This window comes from Phodopus roborovskii, unplaced genomic scaffold, assembly GCF_943737965.1.
Source record: "Phodopus roborovskii unplaced genomic scaffold, PHOROB, whole genome shotgun sequence".
Taxonomy (NCBI): Eukaryota; Metazoa; Chordata; class Mammalia; order Rodentia; family Cricetidae; genus Phodopus; species Phodopus roborovskii.
The window spans coordinates 22,995,640-23,013,511 of record NW_026126558.1 but is presented as its reverse complement, the minus strand read 5'-3'; the positions used below and the strand labels follow the sequence as shown (position 1 = coordinate 23,013,511).

At 43.9% G+C, this 17,872-nt stretch overlaps 1 protein-coding gene across 1 annotated transcript; it reads left to right on the top strand.

Moving 5' to 3' along the window:
- The first annotated feature begins 2,227 nt into the window (after positions 1-2,227).
- Tsnaxip1 (translin associated factor X interacting protein 1) lies at positions 2,228-17,831 on the top strand. Its single transcript, XM_051201480.1, has 15 exons — positions 2,228-2,305; positions 11,186-11,298; positions 11,445-11,571; positions 12,316-12,409; positions 13,283-13,479; positions 13,857-13,992; positions 15,066-15,235; positions 15,320-15,479; positions 15,550-15,680; positions 15,799-15,924; positions 16,069-16,221; positions 16,351-16,460; positions 16,986-17,112; positions 17,201-17,307; positions 17,521-17,831. The coding sequence occupies exons 2-15, from the start codon at positions 11,201-11,203 to the stop codon at positions 17,759-17,761; spliced, it is 1,977 nt and encodes a 658-aa protein (XP_051057437.1). The 5' UTR covers positions 2,228-2,305; positions 11,186-11,200; the 3' UTR covers positions 17,762-17,831.
- Positions 17,832-17,872: the final 41 nt, after the last annotated feature.

Here is a 17,872-nt window from a genome sequence, read left to right as displayed (position 1 = left end):
AATCTCTGTGAGTTCGAGACCAGCCTAGTCTACAAGAGCTAGTTCCAGGACAGCCTCCAAAACCACAGAGAAAACCCGTCTTGGGAAAGAAAGAAAGAAAGAAAGAAAGAAAGAAAGAAAGAAAGAAAGGAAGGAAGGAAGGAAGGAAGGAAGGAAAAGAAAATCAATTGCCTTTAGTCAGTTAAATAAGTTAAATAACTGAGTTTTCAGCCAGGTGGTAGTAGCACACACCTTTAGCCCCAGCACTCGGGAGACAGAGGCAGGAGGATCTCAGTGAGTTCAAGGCCAGCCTAGTCTACAGAGTGAGTTGCAGGACAGCTGGGGCTATTAACTGAGAAACCTTGTCTTAAAAAAAAATACATAACAAATAGATAATAAAATACTAAGGTCTAGAGAAATGACCCAGTAGTTAGGAACACTGACTACAATTTCGTAAGATCTGTGTGAGATTCCCAGCATCCACGTGGTATCCAATGTTGTCTTCTAGCCTCCAGAGGAAACACTCATGCTCATAAAATGATAAAATAAGAAAAGCAGTTAGAAATGTAAAGTAAATAAAGCATCTGTTTTGGTTGCATCTCTCCTGGCTGTGCTTGGTTTTCATTTTGGTTGAAATCTAGTTTTTATGTCCAAAGGTAACAGCTATCACCTAACAACTTTTCTGTTTGGCAGTTTTTCCTGATTTCTAGAGTACTACATGGTGTCCTAATTACTTTTCCCTTTCATGGTAGTTACAGTATAATCAAGAACAGAATTTTATCAGGAAGCAGAGGCAGATGGTTTTCTATCAGTTCAAGGCCAGCCTGATCTACAGAGTGTTCCAGGCCAGCCAGGGCTACACAGAGACTCCATGTTTAAAAAATCAATACAGAATTTTGACCAGGCATTTAGTGAATGGCTATAATTCCATGACTCAGGAAACTTAGGCAGGTTCCCAAGTTTAAGAACATTCTGAATTACATAGTATGACCTTATCTCAAAAATCAAATTTTTAAAAAAGCCAGGCATAATGGTTTATGCTAGTAATCCCAGGGCTCAGGAAACAAAGGGAGGAAGATCACTACCAGACCAGCCTGGTTTCAGGTCAGCCTAGGATACAGAGAACCATCCAAAAAATAAGTAAATAAATGAATACATTCTTTAAGAACAGTATTTGAGATAGTGACTGATCCTGAGAGAAAAGTATTACTTTAACCCAATGAGCAATAAAAGCTGTTACACCATATCTTGTTGCTCTCCAATATGTCTTTTAAAAACAACAAGACAGAAGGTGGTGGTGTTCACCTTTAACCCCAGCAATTCGGAAGACAGAGGCAGTCCAATGTCAGTGAGTTCAAGGCCAGCCTGGTCTACAAAACAAGTTCCAGGGCAGCCAGGGCTACACAGTGAACCCTGTCTCCAACAAAAACAATATTGGAGATTGAACCTGAAACTCACACATACTCTGCCACCCACTGAGGTATATGCTTTAATTTCTTTATTTTGTTTGAAGACTAGGCTGGCCTCGAACTCACATAAATCTGCTGACCTCTGCCTCCTAAGTGCTGGGATTTAAAGTTTGTGCCACCATGCCTGGCTCAGCCCCCTTCTGCATTCAATTTTGAGAGGATTTTGACAAGTTACCCAGGATGGCTTTAAACTTACAATCCTGCCTCAGTCTCCTAACCACCTAGGTTTACAGAACTGTGCTACCAGACCCAGTCCATGATAGTCACAAAGGCACATATACATCAGGTGACACCTGTCCTCCACGATGGTTGCTTGTCCACATGATTGTCCACAGTTGTGCAATTTTAAGTGGTACTAAAGGACTATGGTTTGGGGTCTTGCTGCTCCACTAGGGGAGATCTGAGGGATCCTGCAGAACTGAGTTTCCCAAATAAGTTCAGATGTGTTTGGGTAATACTAATCTCACTTTTTTATGAGCAAAGGAAGTGAGATATAGCAACATACTTAATTAAGGTCACTAGCTAGGACATACAGGCCAAGCAGTGGGAGCACACACCTTTAATCCCAACACTCAGGAGGCAGAGGCAGGTGGATCTCTGTGAGTTCCAAGCCAGCCTGGTCTACACAGTGTTCCAGAACAGCCAGGGCTTCATAGACAGACCCTGTCTTGAAAAAAGAAAAGGGAAGGGGAGCGAGCTATGTCCTTTGGATCTGGGTTGGAGATCTCTCCCCTTTATGGGCTCTGTCACCCATCACAGCTTCTTTTCTACACAGAAGTCCCAAACAATCTTCAGGAGGGACTGCAGAAGCGAAGGCTGTTGAGAAACGCAAGCTTTCTCAGAAACGAAGAACACTGGTCAGTGATTCTCTTCTTTTGGAGCCCCACGTGTCACCCTCTACAACCTGTCCTGTCTTATGCCTACAACCCAAAACATACCCAGGAGACTAGTTTCTTCCCAGTCAGAGGAGTGCAGCTCACAGAAACCAGACACAATGCCAGTGTTAGGTTAACACCAGCTCCTGCCAAGGTCCTTTAGTGCTGTAACTGTACCTTTATGGTATGTCTTTATGGCCCTAGGTCTGATGGAGTACTTGAGTTGCATAAATACTTATGAACAAGCATATGAAGACAGAGTCCTGGGTGTTTTGGTTCTGAATTCCGCCCCAAATAACCCAAAGAGACACTGTATTAACTATGAAACTGTTGGCCAGGTTACAAGAATTTCCTTTTTTAATTATTTTTTTAATGTGCATTGGTGTGTTGCCACGGAATCAGAGTTACAGACAGTTGTGAGCTGCCATGTGGGTATTAACTTTAACATAGTAAAATTACATATAACAAAAACAGTTATTAAGCAAGAACTAGAATTACAATCCATTAGTATTATCAAGAATTAAAGAAAATATTCTATCATCTATCCTATCTTTGTGAGTCTAAAGTCTTATATGTAACTTATATTTAATCCTAACTAAGGAAAACTGTAACCATAGCAATCTGTTTTCAACTCCATCAAAGATCACAGAAGGATAGTATATAAACTCTAGAAATGACAGATATCTCACTACCCAAACAATCATCCAAAGTTCTTCTGTAAATTGGCGCATCCATCTTTGGCCCATAGGCCACAGCATGTCTGGCAGACTCCTCAGCAAAGCAGGAAACTTTAAACTGTCCACCTGTATTAGCAGTTTGTCAGTCACTTTTCTCTGTATCCTTCAGAATATCTGGCAATCTCTTCCATGAAGCATGAACCCTGTAGTACTGTCCATCTTGTTTCAGCAGTCACTTTCCTGTGGGTCCTGCATGTCCAGTTTATACTGCATAAAGTCAAACAGTCCAGACAAGAGCAGTTTCTTACCCAAATAGCTAGTCTTGCCATATTGGAAGCAAACTCCATAACGAGTTTCTTCAATGTCTATCTTCCTTTCTGATGAAGATGGTGTTGCCAGCAGCAGTTATGTCTCACTGTCAAGAAAAACCCTAAACCATTTTAAATGCCATATTCTGTAGGTCTTTGAAAGGTTTGAAGAATGCCTATCAAATTGAAATATCTCTCTATATATCTAGAAAACCTAACCAACCTAACTATAAGCTTTGACTATCATAGGTAACTATCTAGAGTCTGTACTTAGTTATACATTACATTTTAAATGAGCTATGTAAACACAATACCTAAACAAGAGGAGAAATATACATATCACAAAATTGACCTTAAATTTGTATCAATAAATGAAAGTCCATTCTGAAACAAAGTATTTATTCCTATACCATAATCCCCTTTTTACCTTTAAAAAGAGATTGGTTGTGGTCACTAACCATTTATAACCAACCCCATTTAAATGAAAACAAACACTTATACACAATATTTGGGAATTTGCACTTTATTCTTTCCAAACTGCTTCCTGCTGGTTAGGGATGCTGCTGTAATACCGTGGGAATCCTAAGAAGACGCTGAAATCTTGCTGTAGTCTGCAAGGCTGCCTTCTCCCAGCTGTTTTGAATGTTGGATCACCTGGAACACTGTTTCAGGGGGTCTTGCTTGATCAAATCATATTAGTCTGTAAGGAATCCACAGCTTTTTATTTTCTGTGAAAACAAAAATAGAAATTCTTTTCCCCAGTAACCTGTCCTTAGACTTAAAACTTGAAGTCAAAGCATTTTTAAAATATATAAATTGGATTAATTCAGCACCATTGATAATCAAGTGTATTTTATTAGTTGTTGTTTCTTCCTTAGCAACTGAGCAATTCAAAGACAACACAATAGCATATAGTATCCAAACTCTCTGTGTATTTCCCATCTTTGGTGGCTTTTTTATTACTCTTTTTTACTTCTATTTTTTCATTTTTTGAGACAGGGTTTCTCCATGAACCTTTGTCTGCCCTGAAATTCACTCTGTAAACCAAGTTCGATTTGAAATCAGAGATTTTCCTGCCTCTGCCTCCCGAGTGCTGGGACTAAAGGCAGGTGCCACCACTGCCCGGTCACTTTTTTTCTTTTTTAACCAAATAATCCTTTTTATTTTCTCTCCCAAGCTTATGTAAATTTTTAAACACACTGTAAAAACCTTTTAGGTTTTACTTAATCTGAATCTGTCTTTACTTTGGTGTTTTGCCGTTTATGCTGTTAGGAAGACTCCCTTAAAGGAGCCACGCAAGTCTGCTTGTCTCTAGCAAAACAGAGCCTGACCAAGAAAAATGCTGCTACCAAGAAGACTTGCTTGTCTCTGTTCTTTTGGTTTTAAAATATCTTTTTAAGCTTTTGTCAAGTTTTAAGTGGAAGTTCTTAGTACCCATGGTACAGGCGCCATTTTGTTACTAGCACTATCCCGCCAGCCTGGTCCTACAGCCATGTCAGCCCCAAATAACATACAGAGACTCTACTCGTTACAAAGCTGTTGGCCAATGACTAGAGCTTCTTATTTGCAAGCTCTGTCTTAGGTATTAACTCATTTCTATCAATCTAAGTGTTTCCACCTGGTCTTAACGGAGAGAGAGTTCGGATCTCCTACACTTCTCAAGGCCTACATCCTGACTCCTCTCTACCACATTTCCCAGAATCCTCCTTGTCTCCTATGCCCCCATTTCTTGCTTCCCTATAGGACAACAGTGCTATATTCATTAACCAATAAGAGAAACACATTTACAGAATGACATCTCCCATCAGTCCATACACTTTAGCAGGCAGGCCCCCTGTCTAAGGGAGAATAGGGCAATATGAACTCTGAAGAGAACGGGTGCAGCCACAGTAAAGCAGTGGTTCTCAACCTTCCTAATCCAGCGACCCCTTAATACTGCTCCTCATGTTATGGTGATCCCCAACCATAAAATTATTTTCCTCTTTTTTTAAGATTTATTTATTTATTATATATACAGTATTCTGCCCACAAATATACCTGTGCACCAGAAGAGGGCACCAGCTTTCATTATAGATGGTTGTGAGCCACCATGTGGTTGCGGAATTGAACTCAGGAAGAGCAGCAGCTGAGCCATCTCTCCAGACCCATAAGATTATTTTCAATGCTACTTTATTACTGTAAATTTACTACTGTTGTGAATTTCTGTGTTTTCTGGTGGTCTTAGGTGACCACATGTTGAGAATCATTGCATAAGGCGAGTTTCAGTTGATTCCAGCCTCAGCCACTTGCTCGCCAGGTGCCTGACTCAGTTTAGACCTGCAGTCCAGGCACTTTTGCTTTTTTCCTATGGTGTTGTCACCAACCACCAGAGGGGGATGTTTCTCTCCCCATTACCCGGAAGTGAGGCACCTTCCGGTTTTTACCTGCAGGGGGAAGCAGAGAGTTAGGAATGTGGAAGAAAGATGCTTTCTTAGAAACAACCCTTGGGCAGAAGCCCTGAGGAGCTGCTAAAAAGCCTGAAAAGCAGCAGCTACTTGCCCAGTTTATTGAGTTTTCATTCGCCTGCGCAAATCAAAGTAGGTGCCTATGGTTTTGTTTTGTTTTGTTTTTTTTCTTTTCTTTTTCTTTTCTTTTTTTTTTTTTTTTTTTTTTTTTTTTTTTTTTGGTTTTTTGAGACAGGGTTTCTCTGTATTGCTTTGGAGCCTATCCTGGAACTCGATTTGTAGACCAGGCTTGGACTCACAGAGATCGCCACCAATGCCTGGCATTTCCCTTATTTTATAGTTTTTTTGTTGTTGCTGTTGTTGAGATTGTAAGCATTGTGGCTCGGGAAGGGATCCTCGCAGTCAGGATCCAAGGAATACTAAGTGTTATAGCTTGGATGAAAAAGTATTCTGGCAATCAGGAACCAAGGAGTATCACAGGTCACAGTAAGAGTAGCAGTTTACAACCCCAGCATCCACAGAGTGTAACACTTCTTGCTCTACTAGGGGAAGGTTTCCCTAGTGAAAGGCTTACAGCGCCGCTCCACTCCAGGCTCCATCTCTGTCCTTGTCAAAGAGGGGATTCATCATCCAAACTTCATTCAAGAGATTTACTGGGAGGGAAAAATATAGAAGAGTGGCTGCCTTTGCCTGGGTGGGAAAGGCAGCAGCAAACTGAACAAGCACAGGGCTCATATAGGGCTTCTCAGGGGCGGGATTTTCAAGGGAAAAGATTTTCAGGATGGGAATTGGTCAGATTTCAGTCCCTTGAACTCAGATTGTCTAGATCTCATGCTCAGGGATTGGTTTGTTTTTCTACTCAGGGATTGGTTTTCTGCTTAGTTAGTCAGGGGCAGATTTGGCTCTGGTTTCAGGGCCAAAGTGTGTTTATTTATGTATTTCTTTCCCTGGCTCTGATTCTGTGACCAAAGTGTGCTTCTTTGGCCCTGGTAAAAGGTTCAGAGTGTGCTTCTTTGGCTCTGGTCAGGATGTTTATTTGGCTGGTCCTTTTTCCCTACAGAGATATGGTCTCATGTAGCCCAAGCTGGCTTTACATTCTCTGTGTATTTTAGGATTACCTTGAACTCCAATCCCCCTGCCTCCACCCCCACCCCCACCCCAGTGCTAAGATTTCAGGAGTGTGCCAGCCCATATGGTTTACTTATTTTGAGTCAGAGTCTCACTATGTATTGTGGGTTTTTTTTTTTTTTTGTTTTTTTTTTTTTTTTTTTTTTTTTTCACTCTTTCAGTGCTCTCCACCCGGATCCCAAATAAGTACACTGAGAATTATTCTTACTTATGAATGCTGGCCTTAGCTTGTCTTGTTTCTAGTCAGTGTTTCTAACTTAAATTATCCCATTTCCCTTTAACCTGTTTTGCCTTTTTTGCCTTTCTTTGTTCTATATATGTTTCTTTTCTTCATTCTCCTTGGCTGGCTGTATGGCTGTGTGACCAGTCTCTGGCATCCTCCTCTCCTGCCCCTTTTCTTGATCCTTGCTCTTCCCTAGGTTTCTCCTCCTATTTATTCTCTCTGCCCTCCAGCCCCACCTGTTTCTCTCTTCTGCCTGGCTATTGACTGCTCAGCTCTTTATTAGACCAATTAGGTTTTTTAGGCAGGCAAAGTAACACAGCTTTACAGAGTTAAACAAATACAACATAAAAGAATGCAACAGATCATTTGCATCATTAAACAAATGTTCCACAGCATAAATGAATGTAACACATTTTTGAGACAGGGTTCCTCTGTGTAAAAGCCCCAACTGTCCTGGAACTAGCTCTGCCTTCCCAGTGCTGAGATTGAAGGCGTGCAAACCACCACCCAGCACACAACTTAAACTAATATTCTACAATATTTCCCCTTTTTATCTAAATAAAAATGAAAAGTTTTAACTGTAACATAATAAAAATATGTATCAGAAACAGTTATCAAGCTCAGTTATCTCAGTACTCAGGAGGCAGAAGTAGGTGGATCTCTGTGAGTTCAAGGCCAGCCTGATCTATAGAGTGAGTTCCAGGACAGTCTCCCAAGCCACAGAGAAACCCTGCCGCAGGGGGTAAAAAAAAAAGAATTGCACTTACAATATTCAAATCTAACAAATTCAGAGAAAATACTCCATTATCTAACTTATCTTAGCGATAGTTTAATACCTAATTTACTTTCTACCATATCTAAGGGGAAATATACCTTTTTTGTTTGTTTTTGAGACAGGGTTTCTCTGGCATTTTGAATTTTCTGATCTTTTTTTTTTTTTTTTTTTTTTTTTTTTTCCTGAGGCAGGGTTTCTCTGTGTAGCCTAGGCTGTCCTAGAACTTACTCTGTAGACCAGGCTGGCCTCTAACTCGGAGATCTGCCCCCATCAGCCTCCCAAGTGCTTGAATTAAAGGCATGTGCTCACCAATTTCTGTTGGATTTTCTGCTCTCTTATTTAACTTGTCATGCTCATTCTCAATTTATTTATTTATTTATTTTATATAACAAAGTCCATCTAAATGAAAACATTTAAACATTTATAGCCAATATTTGGGAATTTGGGCATTGTTCTTTCCAAACTACTTCCTGCTGGTAAGGGGCGCTGTCATGGGGGATTCGAAGAAGATTCAGAAATCCTGGCTGTAGTCTGTAAGGCTGCTTTGTCCAGCTGTTTTGAATGTAGGATCACCTCCTACTCTGTTTCAGGCGGTTTGGCTTGATCAAACCACATTAGTCTGGAAGGAATCCACAGCTTTTCATTTCCTGTGGAAACAAAAATAGAAATCCTTTTCCCCAGTAACTTGTCCTTCAACTTAAATTTTGGAGTCAAAGCATTTTTTTTAAAATTTATTATTTTACATGTCGATCCCAGTTCCCTCTCCCTCCCTCCTTCTCTCCCTCCCTCCCTCCTTCCCTCCCTTTTACCCTCTCTGCCCTCTCACATGCACTCTAACCACCCTCCCATCCCCCCACCCCAATTCCATATGTAGGGGAATGTCACCCAGTTGGGGTCATGTAGGTCTGACAGGTCATGTGAAGTAGGGACTAGGGCTTCTCTCCTGTCTCTAGATTAAGGCAGTTCTCCCTCCATGGGGGATGTGTTCGCAAAGTCCTTTTGTGCACCAGTGATACATCCTGGCTCCACTGTCTGAGGTCCCTTAGACTGCTCAGTCCTTCTGGCTGAGACCAATATTCAGGGGGGCCTGAGTCAGTCCCATGCTGGCTTCCCAGCTATCAGTCTAGTGGCCGTTAGCTCCTCCTTGTTCAGGTAAGCTGTCTGTATGTGTTTCTGCCGCATGGTCTTGTCCTCTCCATCTGCATCTGGGTTCTAGTTCGACTCAGTGTTTATGTATGGGTGTTTGATCCTGTTTCCAACAGGCATTAGTTGAGGGCTCCATGGAGAAGTTAGTTGTTGATCTCTCCGGGAAGGGAATTTATGATAGCCTTTCCACGGAAGCTCAAATTGTTAGTTGGGAGCAATCTTGTAGTTCTCTAGACCTTTCTTTGTGTTCAATTTTATCTTCAAACCAATATGCTCATTCCCAATTATAACAATTTTCTGTTTCTAGATTTAAAATTTTTCTCACAATTCAAAGTTTACATTTGGCATCACCCTGTGTGTAACCATGTTGTTTCATTTGTCTCCCTCTGCACCAGCTGCCTGGACTTCTTGCCTCCAGCCTCCTTAACTAGAGTTTCAGGTACCCTGCTATCTGTTAGAATCAGCTCCTTATTCATAACTCTTAAAAAGCCGCAACCCTTGAGCTGTTGGTGCTATCCAAACATCTTTGCAGATTCCCACCACATTCTTTCTGCAACTGACTGTAGCTTCTCTCATGTTCTCATTTGAGTCATACTTTGTAGTTGCCTTATTCTGAGCTGACTAGCCTCCCCCAGCACATCCCAGTCAAGGCTTCCTGTGCTTCTGTAACCTTCATTGGTTTCAGTCACTTCATGTTGACTTGTGATTAGCAATTCATTTGTCGCCCTATTCCCATTGTACCCAGCTTTCCTTGTGTCTCTGGAACCCAGCAGTGATTGGCATATACTATGAACTCCAAAATGCCAAAGAATAAATAAAGGACACACATTTATGAAATCCTAAAAATAGGATTGACTGGACATATTTTTCTATGCTGAATTTCATGAAAAACAATTTTAAAAAAATAAACCCATACATACTATTCCCTACCACATGCATCTTCTGATTGTTCAGAATGAGGTCACATTCACTAGGGGACCCTCACCTACTTCCCCCTCCCTCAATGGATGCAACCCAGTCTTTTCCCAGGCTCCGTTTATTGCAGCTCTGTAGACCTGGCTGTCTTGTCCATTTAGGCATTAGCCTGGCCTTACCTTCCTCTCTTGTTTCTTTAGCTATACTATACCAAAATGCAGGGATGGGGCTCTTCAGCATTCACATTTGTCTATCATAGCACAGGCATTCAGTGCTCTCTGACTCACCCACAGAAGAGTATAACTTATACTTCTAGGTTCCTAACAGGCACTACAGTGCATAAATTACACACTATATTTTCTCATGGCATCCTTCCCTCTGTGCATTGAAATGGTGAGTGCTATTAACCCTACTTTGCAAATGAAAGACTGAAGCAGAGACACTTAGGTGGTAATTGCACATGACTTTAATCTCAGCACTCAGGAGGCAGAGGCAGGCAGATCTCTGTGAGTTCAAGGCCAGTCTGGTCTACAGCCGTGGCTACACAGAGAACCGCTGTCTTGAAAAAAGAAAAAGAAAAGACTGAGCCTCTGAGCAGTTAAACCTATGCTCACACTGCTAATAAGAAAAATTTGAGATTTATTCCTGTCTATAACCAAAAGACTACAATCTTAATTATGGATCATATTAAAAATGTTTGTATAAGCCAGGCAGTAGTGGCGCATGCCTTTAATACCAGCACTTGGGAGGCAGAGGCAGGCAGATCTCTGTGAGTTCAAGGCCACCCTGGTCCCTGGTCTAAAGAGCTAGTTCCAGGACAGCTTCCAAAGCCACAAAGAAACCGTGTCTTGAAAAACCAAAAAAAAAAAAAAAAAAAAAAAAAGGTAAAAAAGTTTGTATGCTGCTGACACATAGCTGTGATCTGTGATCCCAGCATACAGGAGTTGGGAGAAAATAGGTCTCAAGTCTAAGGATAGCAAGGTCTGTATAACAAAAGTAAGTGTGTGTGTGTGTGTGTGTGTGTGTGTGTGTGTGTGTTATGTGTGGTATGTGTGTGGAGAGATGCAGAAGATTAGAAAGGGAATAGGCTGTGAATACAGCTCAGTAGTATAGTCCTTACTTAAATGTGTGAGGTAGTTCTGTCTTATCCTCAACAAAATCTCAATATCTCAACCCTCAACAATACCAAAAAAGTGAAAGGGAGTAATGTTGCCATAGTAACAACCTCAGTTGTCCCTTCCTTAAGCCCTTGCAGTTATCCATGGGTGGCCACTTGTCCCCATGGCCAACATACACCAGTGGCCAGATGATTCTACATAAACGAAAGCCCTGTTCGGAGGACTGCCGGAAGCGAACCAAGTAAGCTAAGGCCAGCCTGATGGGGATGGGCTAGTCTAGATTAGGTATTGGTTCAGGACATATAGCTTAGTGGAGTTTGCAACCCCAGACCAAAAGTAGGAGATCCATTGAGTGCTAGTGACATTTCAGCCCACCATCCTCTGCAGTAGCTGGCAGCAGCAGCCCCTGGGCACTTCCAAGCCCAGGTACCTGGAGCAGCTAGAGAACTACCTGCGCAAGGAGCTCCTCCTGCTGGACCTGGGCACAGATTCTGCACAAGAGCTGAGGCTGCAGGTCAGAGCCACAGACCAAACATGTCAAGGGTGGAAAGAAAAGAAACCTCATTCACCAGATCTTCACTGGGGAAGAAGCCCCTCTGTCTTCTAACTACTCCTCTTTGAAAAGAGGAGTACCCTACAACAGAGCCTCTGGCCTGGTGGCAACAACTAGAAGCTTGAGGAACTAGCCCAGAAACAGAGAATGGTCAATCTAGATGCAGTCCACACTATGGTACATATTAGAGAGGGAGGGACTCTGTAATAAAGAAAAGGAATCTCAAACTTCTGACCTAGACATGACTAAAGCATTACTGAGTGCTGACCATGGGCCAGGCTTTGGGCCCACATACACACATATCCCATACATATTCTTTCTGAATGTAACTTAGAAAGGCAAATACTCTCTCTACTTTGAGTTCAGAATATGAAGCTAGACTCTTCAACACCCTGTCCCACAGGTCTCTGATCCATAGAGAGGGCTACAAGTGGAGGCTAATGGACACAGGATTTGGTAGGCAAGAAGATGACTGCCTGGGCAGCCAAAGAGACAGCTTAGGCAGAATGGCATATTTGGCCTACAGTGGTAGGTTGCTAAGCCTCAGAGCTAGCACTGGTCCTTCCTCTCCAGCTCCAAGGTACTGAGACTTGGGTGGTACCTGGCCAGACTACATTATTAGTAGTCTCATATGGAAAGAGTTTTGAGTCCACTGAGGGTGGGGGTTATGGGCCAGGAAATGATAGGTTCTTTTTTTTATGCCAGCCTTACAGAGAGATTTTTGAGTTCTTCATAGAAGATTTCAAGACATACAAGCCATTGTTATCCTCCATCAAGAATGCATATGAGGTGATGCTGGGTAAGACTGCAGCTTCCTTCTGGACCCCAATTAGAATGAATACAGAGTATCCTAGTCTGACTTTTTGATTCTCTACTACTAACTGATCTTTCAAGGCACTTTTTGCATGCCTTAACCCTTTCTACCCTTTAGAAGGATGGTGAAGCAATATGTACTAAATAGAAGGGACCCAGGGGAGTAAGTTCTGGGAAGGTTCCCTCATCTACTCAGAAAGTACCAAGCAGATTACAGCTACAGAGCCCATATTCCTAAGCCTCTCCATGGGAGAAATCCTGACCCTCAACATGACTCAGACACTGCTTTGTTTTTTCTTTTGCATGGTTGGAGATTGAACCTAGTATCTCATACATAATAAGCAAGCATTCTACCATGGAGCTCTATCCCCATCCCCTGCCCTTCTTTAAAAGCAAGTGTGAGAGAGTGTGGGAGGCACTGGAGAGATGGCTGGCTCAGCAGCTAAGAGGCCAGTAGTAGCTGTCCTTCCAGAGGACCTGGATTCAAACTGCAGCATCGACATGTTAGTAAACAATTATCTGTAACTACATTTCCAGGGGATCTGACCTCCTCTTCCCATCTCTGAAGGCACACACAAGTTTCACAGACATATATGCGGGCAAAACACCCACATACATCAATGACCTTAGGCTCTGTGACTCCTGGCTATTTGCTCACTGTGGCTGCCCAAAGGCTTTTCTGCCTGTCTTTATGTCTTTTTTTTCTTTGAGACAGGGTCTCTATGTAGTCCTGGCTGTCCTGGAGCTCAGTTTGTAGACCAGGCTGGTCTAGAACTCAGAGATCCTCCTGGCTTCTGCCTCCTGAGTGTTGGGATTAAAGGTGTGCACCACCACGTCCAGCCCACCTATCTTTGCTTAGCCCACCAAAGGGAGAAAATTCGGGCCCTAGAGCCCCTGAAGGCCAAGATTGTCACTATGAATGAGGACTGTAGTGAGAGGATCCTGGCCATGAGGGCAGAAGAGAGGTACGAAATCTCTGTGCTCAAGAAAGAGAAGATGAATTTGCTAAAGCTCATTGATAAAAAGAATGAAGAGAAGGTCTCATTGCAGAGTGAGGTGAGTGGATATGGTAATGCTAGCAAAGCCCCCAAGCTCCTGCTCTGCCTGTAGCCTGGGTGTTTGAGGCACCCGGGGGGCAACCGGAACCCCACCTACCCTTCTGCCTGGAACGGAGGAGCCATCCCCATCCCCAGGAGCCCCTATTATTTTCGCTGTGCCTGGCTGTAGTGCCCAGCATAGACTCCAGTGTGGCACCAAGTGCCAGCAAGCTCTCATGGGCTGAAGCACTGACATCTTGCTGGGTTCTCAGGCATGGTCACTTTCCTAAGCTCAGGCGACTATCAAGCAATAATCACACCCCTGTGCTGACTAACTGCCAATGCGGACTCCAAGTCACTAAATACTGTCATATACTCCCTGCCCCACCCCTGAAGGTGACTAAACTGAGGAAGAGCTTGGCTGAGGAGTACCTTCGCTACCTTACTGAGCGAGATGCCCGCAAGATTCTTATCGGGGACCTGAATGAGCTGCGATACCAACGAGAAGACATGTCACTAGCCCAGTCTCCAGGTAATCCAAGCCAGGTTTCTTTCCTGAGGTGCTGAAGTCTGTCTGTCACCGTTTACATTCCTAATATTATCTTACTATCCTGTGTCCATATATGGCAGGAGATATGTAGGCCACTAGCTGAAGCTGTGGATTTTTTGGGGGGGGTTCGAGACAAGGTTTCACTGTGGCTTTGGAGGCTGTCCTGGAACTAGCTCTTATAGACCAGGCTGGTCTCAAACTCAGAGATCCACCTGCCTCTGCCTCCCGAGTGGCTGGGATTAAAGGCATGCGCCACCGCTGCCCACTGAGGCTGTGGATTTTTTAAGCTCAACTGAAAATCACCAAATAAAGTAGGGAATTTTAACAGTGCTGGAAGCAGAGACTCTGTGGGCAAGTGAAGCATGGAACCACATGTCTTGGACTTCTGTACTTAAGCCTGAACCCTTAGGGTAGTGATGCTGTAGACCCAAAGAATCCCAAACAGAGAAGGTATATTAGTTATTGCTGTGATAAAACACAGTGACCAAGGCAACTTATAGAAGGATTTCCCTTTCTTTTTTTTTTTTTTTTTTTTTTTTGAGGCAAGGTTTTTCTATGTAGCCCTAGATGGCCATCCTGAACTCCGCGACCAGTATGGCCTCAAAATCAGAGATCTGCCTGCCTCTGCTTCCAAGTGCTGAGATTAAAGGTGTGTGCTACCACTGCTCGGCTAGAAGGAAGGGTTTCTTTGGGAATTAGGGTCCCAAATGGATATTAGTCTATCAAAATCATGGCAGGAAGCACAGGCAGTAGGCAGGCAGGCTCTAGAGCAGCAGTTGAGAGTTCACATACAGTTCCACCGTCAGGAAGCAGAGAACAGTGAGGATGACGCTGAGTCTTTTGAAACATCAAGGCTGCTCTCAGTGACAAAAGTCCCCAACAAGGCCATACCCCTGAATCCTTCTCAAATTGTCCCACCAAGTGGGGACCAAGTGTCCAAACATGTGAGCCTACAGGGGCCATTCTATTCAGACAGTATGCCCCAAGCAATTAACCCAACCCTAGGTATAAGCTCCAGAGCCAGGGTGACAGACAGACTGGTGGGACCCTGGCAGGTGTTTGGGGAGAGGACCCTGTAAAGCTAACACTGGCACTGAAGATGACTCGACAAGACCTGACCCGCACTCAGATGGAACTCAACACCATGAAAGCCAACTTTGGAGACGTCGTACCCAGGAGGGACTTCGAAATGCAGGAGAAGACCAACAAGGATCTTCAAGAGCAGGTGCTGGTGGGCAGGTAGGGTCAGATGTGGAAGGGTACATACGGGCAGGCGATGGATAGCTCGGACCAATTGCCTTGCCTCCAGCTGGAAAGCCTAAGAGCTGACTATGAAGAGGTCCGGAAGGAGCACGAGATGTTGCTGCAGCTGCATATGAGCACTCTGAAGGAGCGGGACCAGTTCTATTCGGAGCTGCAGGAGATTCAGCGCACCTCCACACCTCGACCTGACTGGACCAAATGTGAAGGTAATGGTTACAGGGGCTCCAGAGCCTGCTAGAGGACATGGACTTGGTCCTAGCTTCTCTCCACCCACAGGCATCATAGCAGGGGGCCCGGAACGATGGCTAATGTTGGCTGAAGGAAAGAACAGTGACCAGCTGGTGGATGTGCTGCTGGAGGAGATTGGCAACGGTCTGCTTCGCGAGAAAGACTTCTTCCCAGGGCTGGTAGGGGAGTCCCTGAGCCAGAGGTCACTTATGATTCTGGGGGAACTATCTGGGGCTCTTTCCTGTTTAGACACAGGGCAACAGAGGGGTCCAGTTGTGATCCAACACTTCGTTTCAGGGCTTTGGGCAATCTGTCCCTGCTTTCCTTCGCTTTGATGGCCCTGTGGAGAACAAGAAGCCGAGCAAAAAGGAGGTGGTAAATCTCCTTGAGGATGCCTGGAAGGAACGTCTTGCAGAGGAGCAGGTCAGCTCTCACTGGTTATGATACATTGCCTCTGTGTAGCTTTCAGATTCTGGGTCCTTTAAGGAGTTCCCTCAAGGTGGTAGGGAGCAGGGTTGGGGGCTAAGCAAGCCTGGGACACGCTGACCAAGTATTCTCACCCTACAGAAAGAGTCATTCCCAGATTTCTTCTTCAACTTTCTGGAGCGACGCTTTGGGATCAATGACGCGATAGCCTGGGCTTACACCATTTTTGAAAATATCAAGCTCTTTCGCTCTAGTGAAATAATGAGTCAGTTCTATGCAGTGTTGATGGGGAAGGTGAGCTTTGGCCTAGGCCCCACCTGTTACCCTCAGTCAAATAGAAAGGGCTTTTGTCTCCAGCACAGAATGGCTCTACCCCCACGGCTCTAGTAAGAAGCATATTAGTAACTGCTCCCCTCGTTGTAGAGGATGGAAAGTGTATATATCAACCAAAAGGAGACACTGTCCCATCTGCTGAAGGAGATGACAAATGTTGACACTCAGAACGAGGGGTTAATAGCCATGGATCAATTCAGGTAAGAGGCTAGTGAAGCCACTCCTAGTCCATTATCTTGGCTCGTCAGGTTCTCGGGTATGCAGGAAAAAGGGGCATCTCACAGGAAGGGTCACAGCCTCAAAACCTGCTGTCCTCACCAGGTACAGTGGCACATGTCTGGAATTCTAGGGCTTGAGAGATAAAAGCAGGAGAGTCATTTAATTCTAAGCCAGCTTAGAACAAAACTGTTCCAAAACATGCCAGGCATAGTAGTATATGCCTTTAATTCCAGCACATGGGAGGCAGAGACTGAAGTATCTCTGTGATTTTGAGACCATCTAGGTTTACAGAGTTGTAGGCCAATCTGTGTCAATACAGAAAAAAAAAAAAAAAAAAAAATTCAAACCAAAAAAAGTTTGGGAGGCTAAGGTAGGAGGATCATTATGAGTTCAAAAACTCAAAAACAAGAACCTGTGGAAATACTAGTAAGGATGGCCCAGGGGAATGAGAAGGTGAGTAGATTGCCTCAATCAGTCAGGCCATTGGCATTCTTCCTTTCCTACAGCACCATCCTCAAGAATACCTTTCCTCTCAAGAAGGAAGAGCAAATTCAGGAGCTAATGGAGGCAGCAGGCTGGAGTTCAGACAGCAACAATACAGAAGTGTTCAACTACCGAGTATTGTTTACCGAGGTGGGTGGAGACACATAATTTCCCTAGTCTTATTTAAACTATAGTCAATATGACCTCACCCTGCCTTCTCCCATACCTTGCCCCATAGGATGAGGAGGGCCAGAGTGAGCCATTTGTGCAGAAGATATGGGAACAGTATGACAATGAAAAGGAAGCGTACTTACAGGAGTTGAAGCAGGATCTGGGCCTAGATGTGTGAGTGACCCTGGGCCCCAAAGTCCTACTGAGACACTGGCAAATCCCACAGGTGGGACAGGCCCTATCAGATAGCATCTCAGGTGTCTGAGTCTCCCTGTGCAACAGGAACTATTAACTGCTCAAACCTGACAGAAAAGTGGGCACCTCAAAGTCCAGGTACAGACAGAAGAGCTCAAGCCAGTTAACCTGTCTTTCTCTCCTTGTGGGAAGCCTCGATGAGGTGAGCCTATTGAAGATGCGTGGGGCCCTGATGAACATCGATCCCAGCCTGGACAAACAGACGCTGAATACCTACCTGAGCCAGGCCTTTCAGCTCCCTGTGGCAGAACTACCATTGGAGGATGAAGAGAAGCAGGAGGAAATTGTGGTGAAGCTTGAGACTGCACTTGAACAGCTTCGGATGGCAGACACCAAACGTGTAGGACCTCGAGAGCCAGAACCAGCAAGCTAGAACCTCCATGGACAGCTTAAGTACTCTAACGGTGCTAAACTTCCAGTATAAAATTCTTTATCTAAATTTATATTTTCCAAGCTATGCTGGACAGTCAAGTGTTGGTGTATG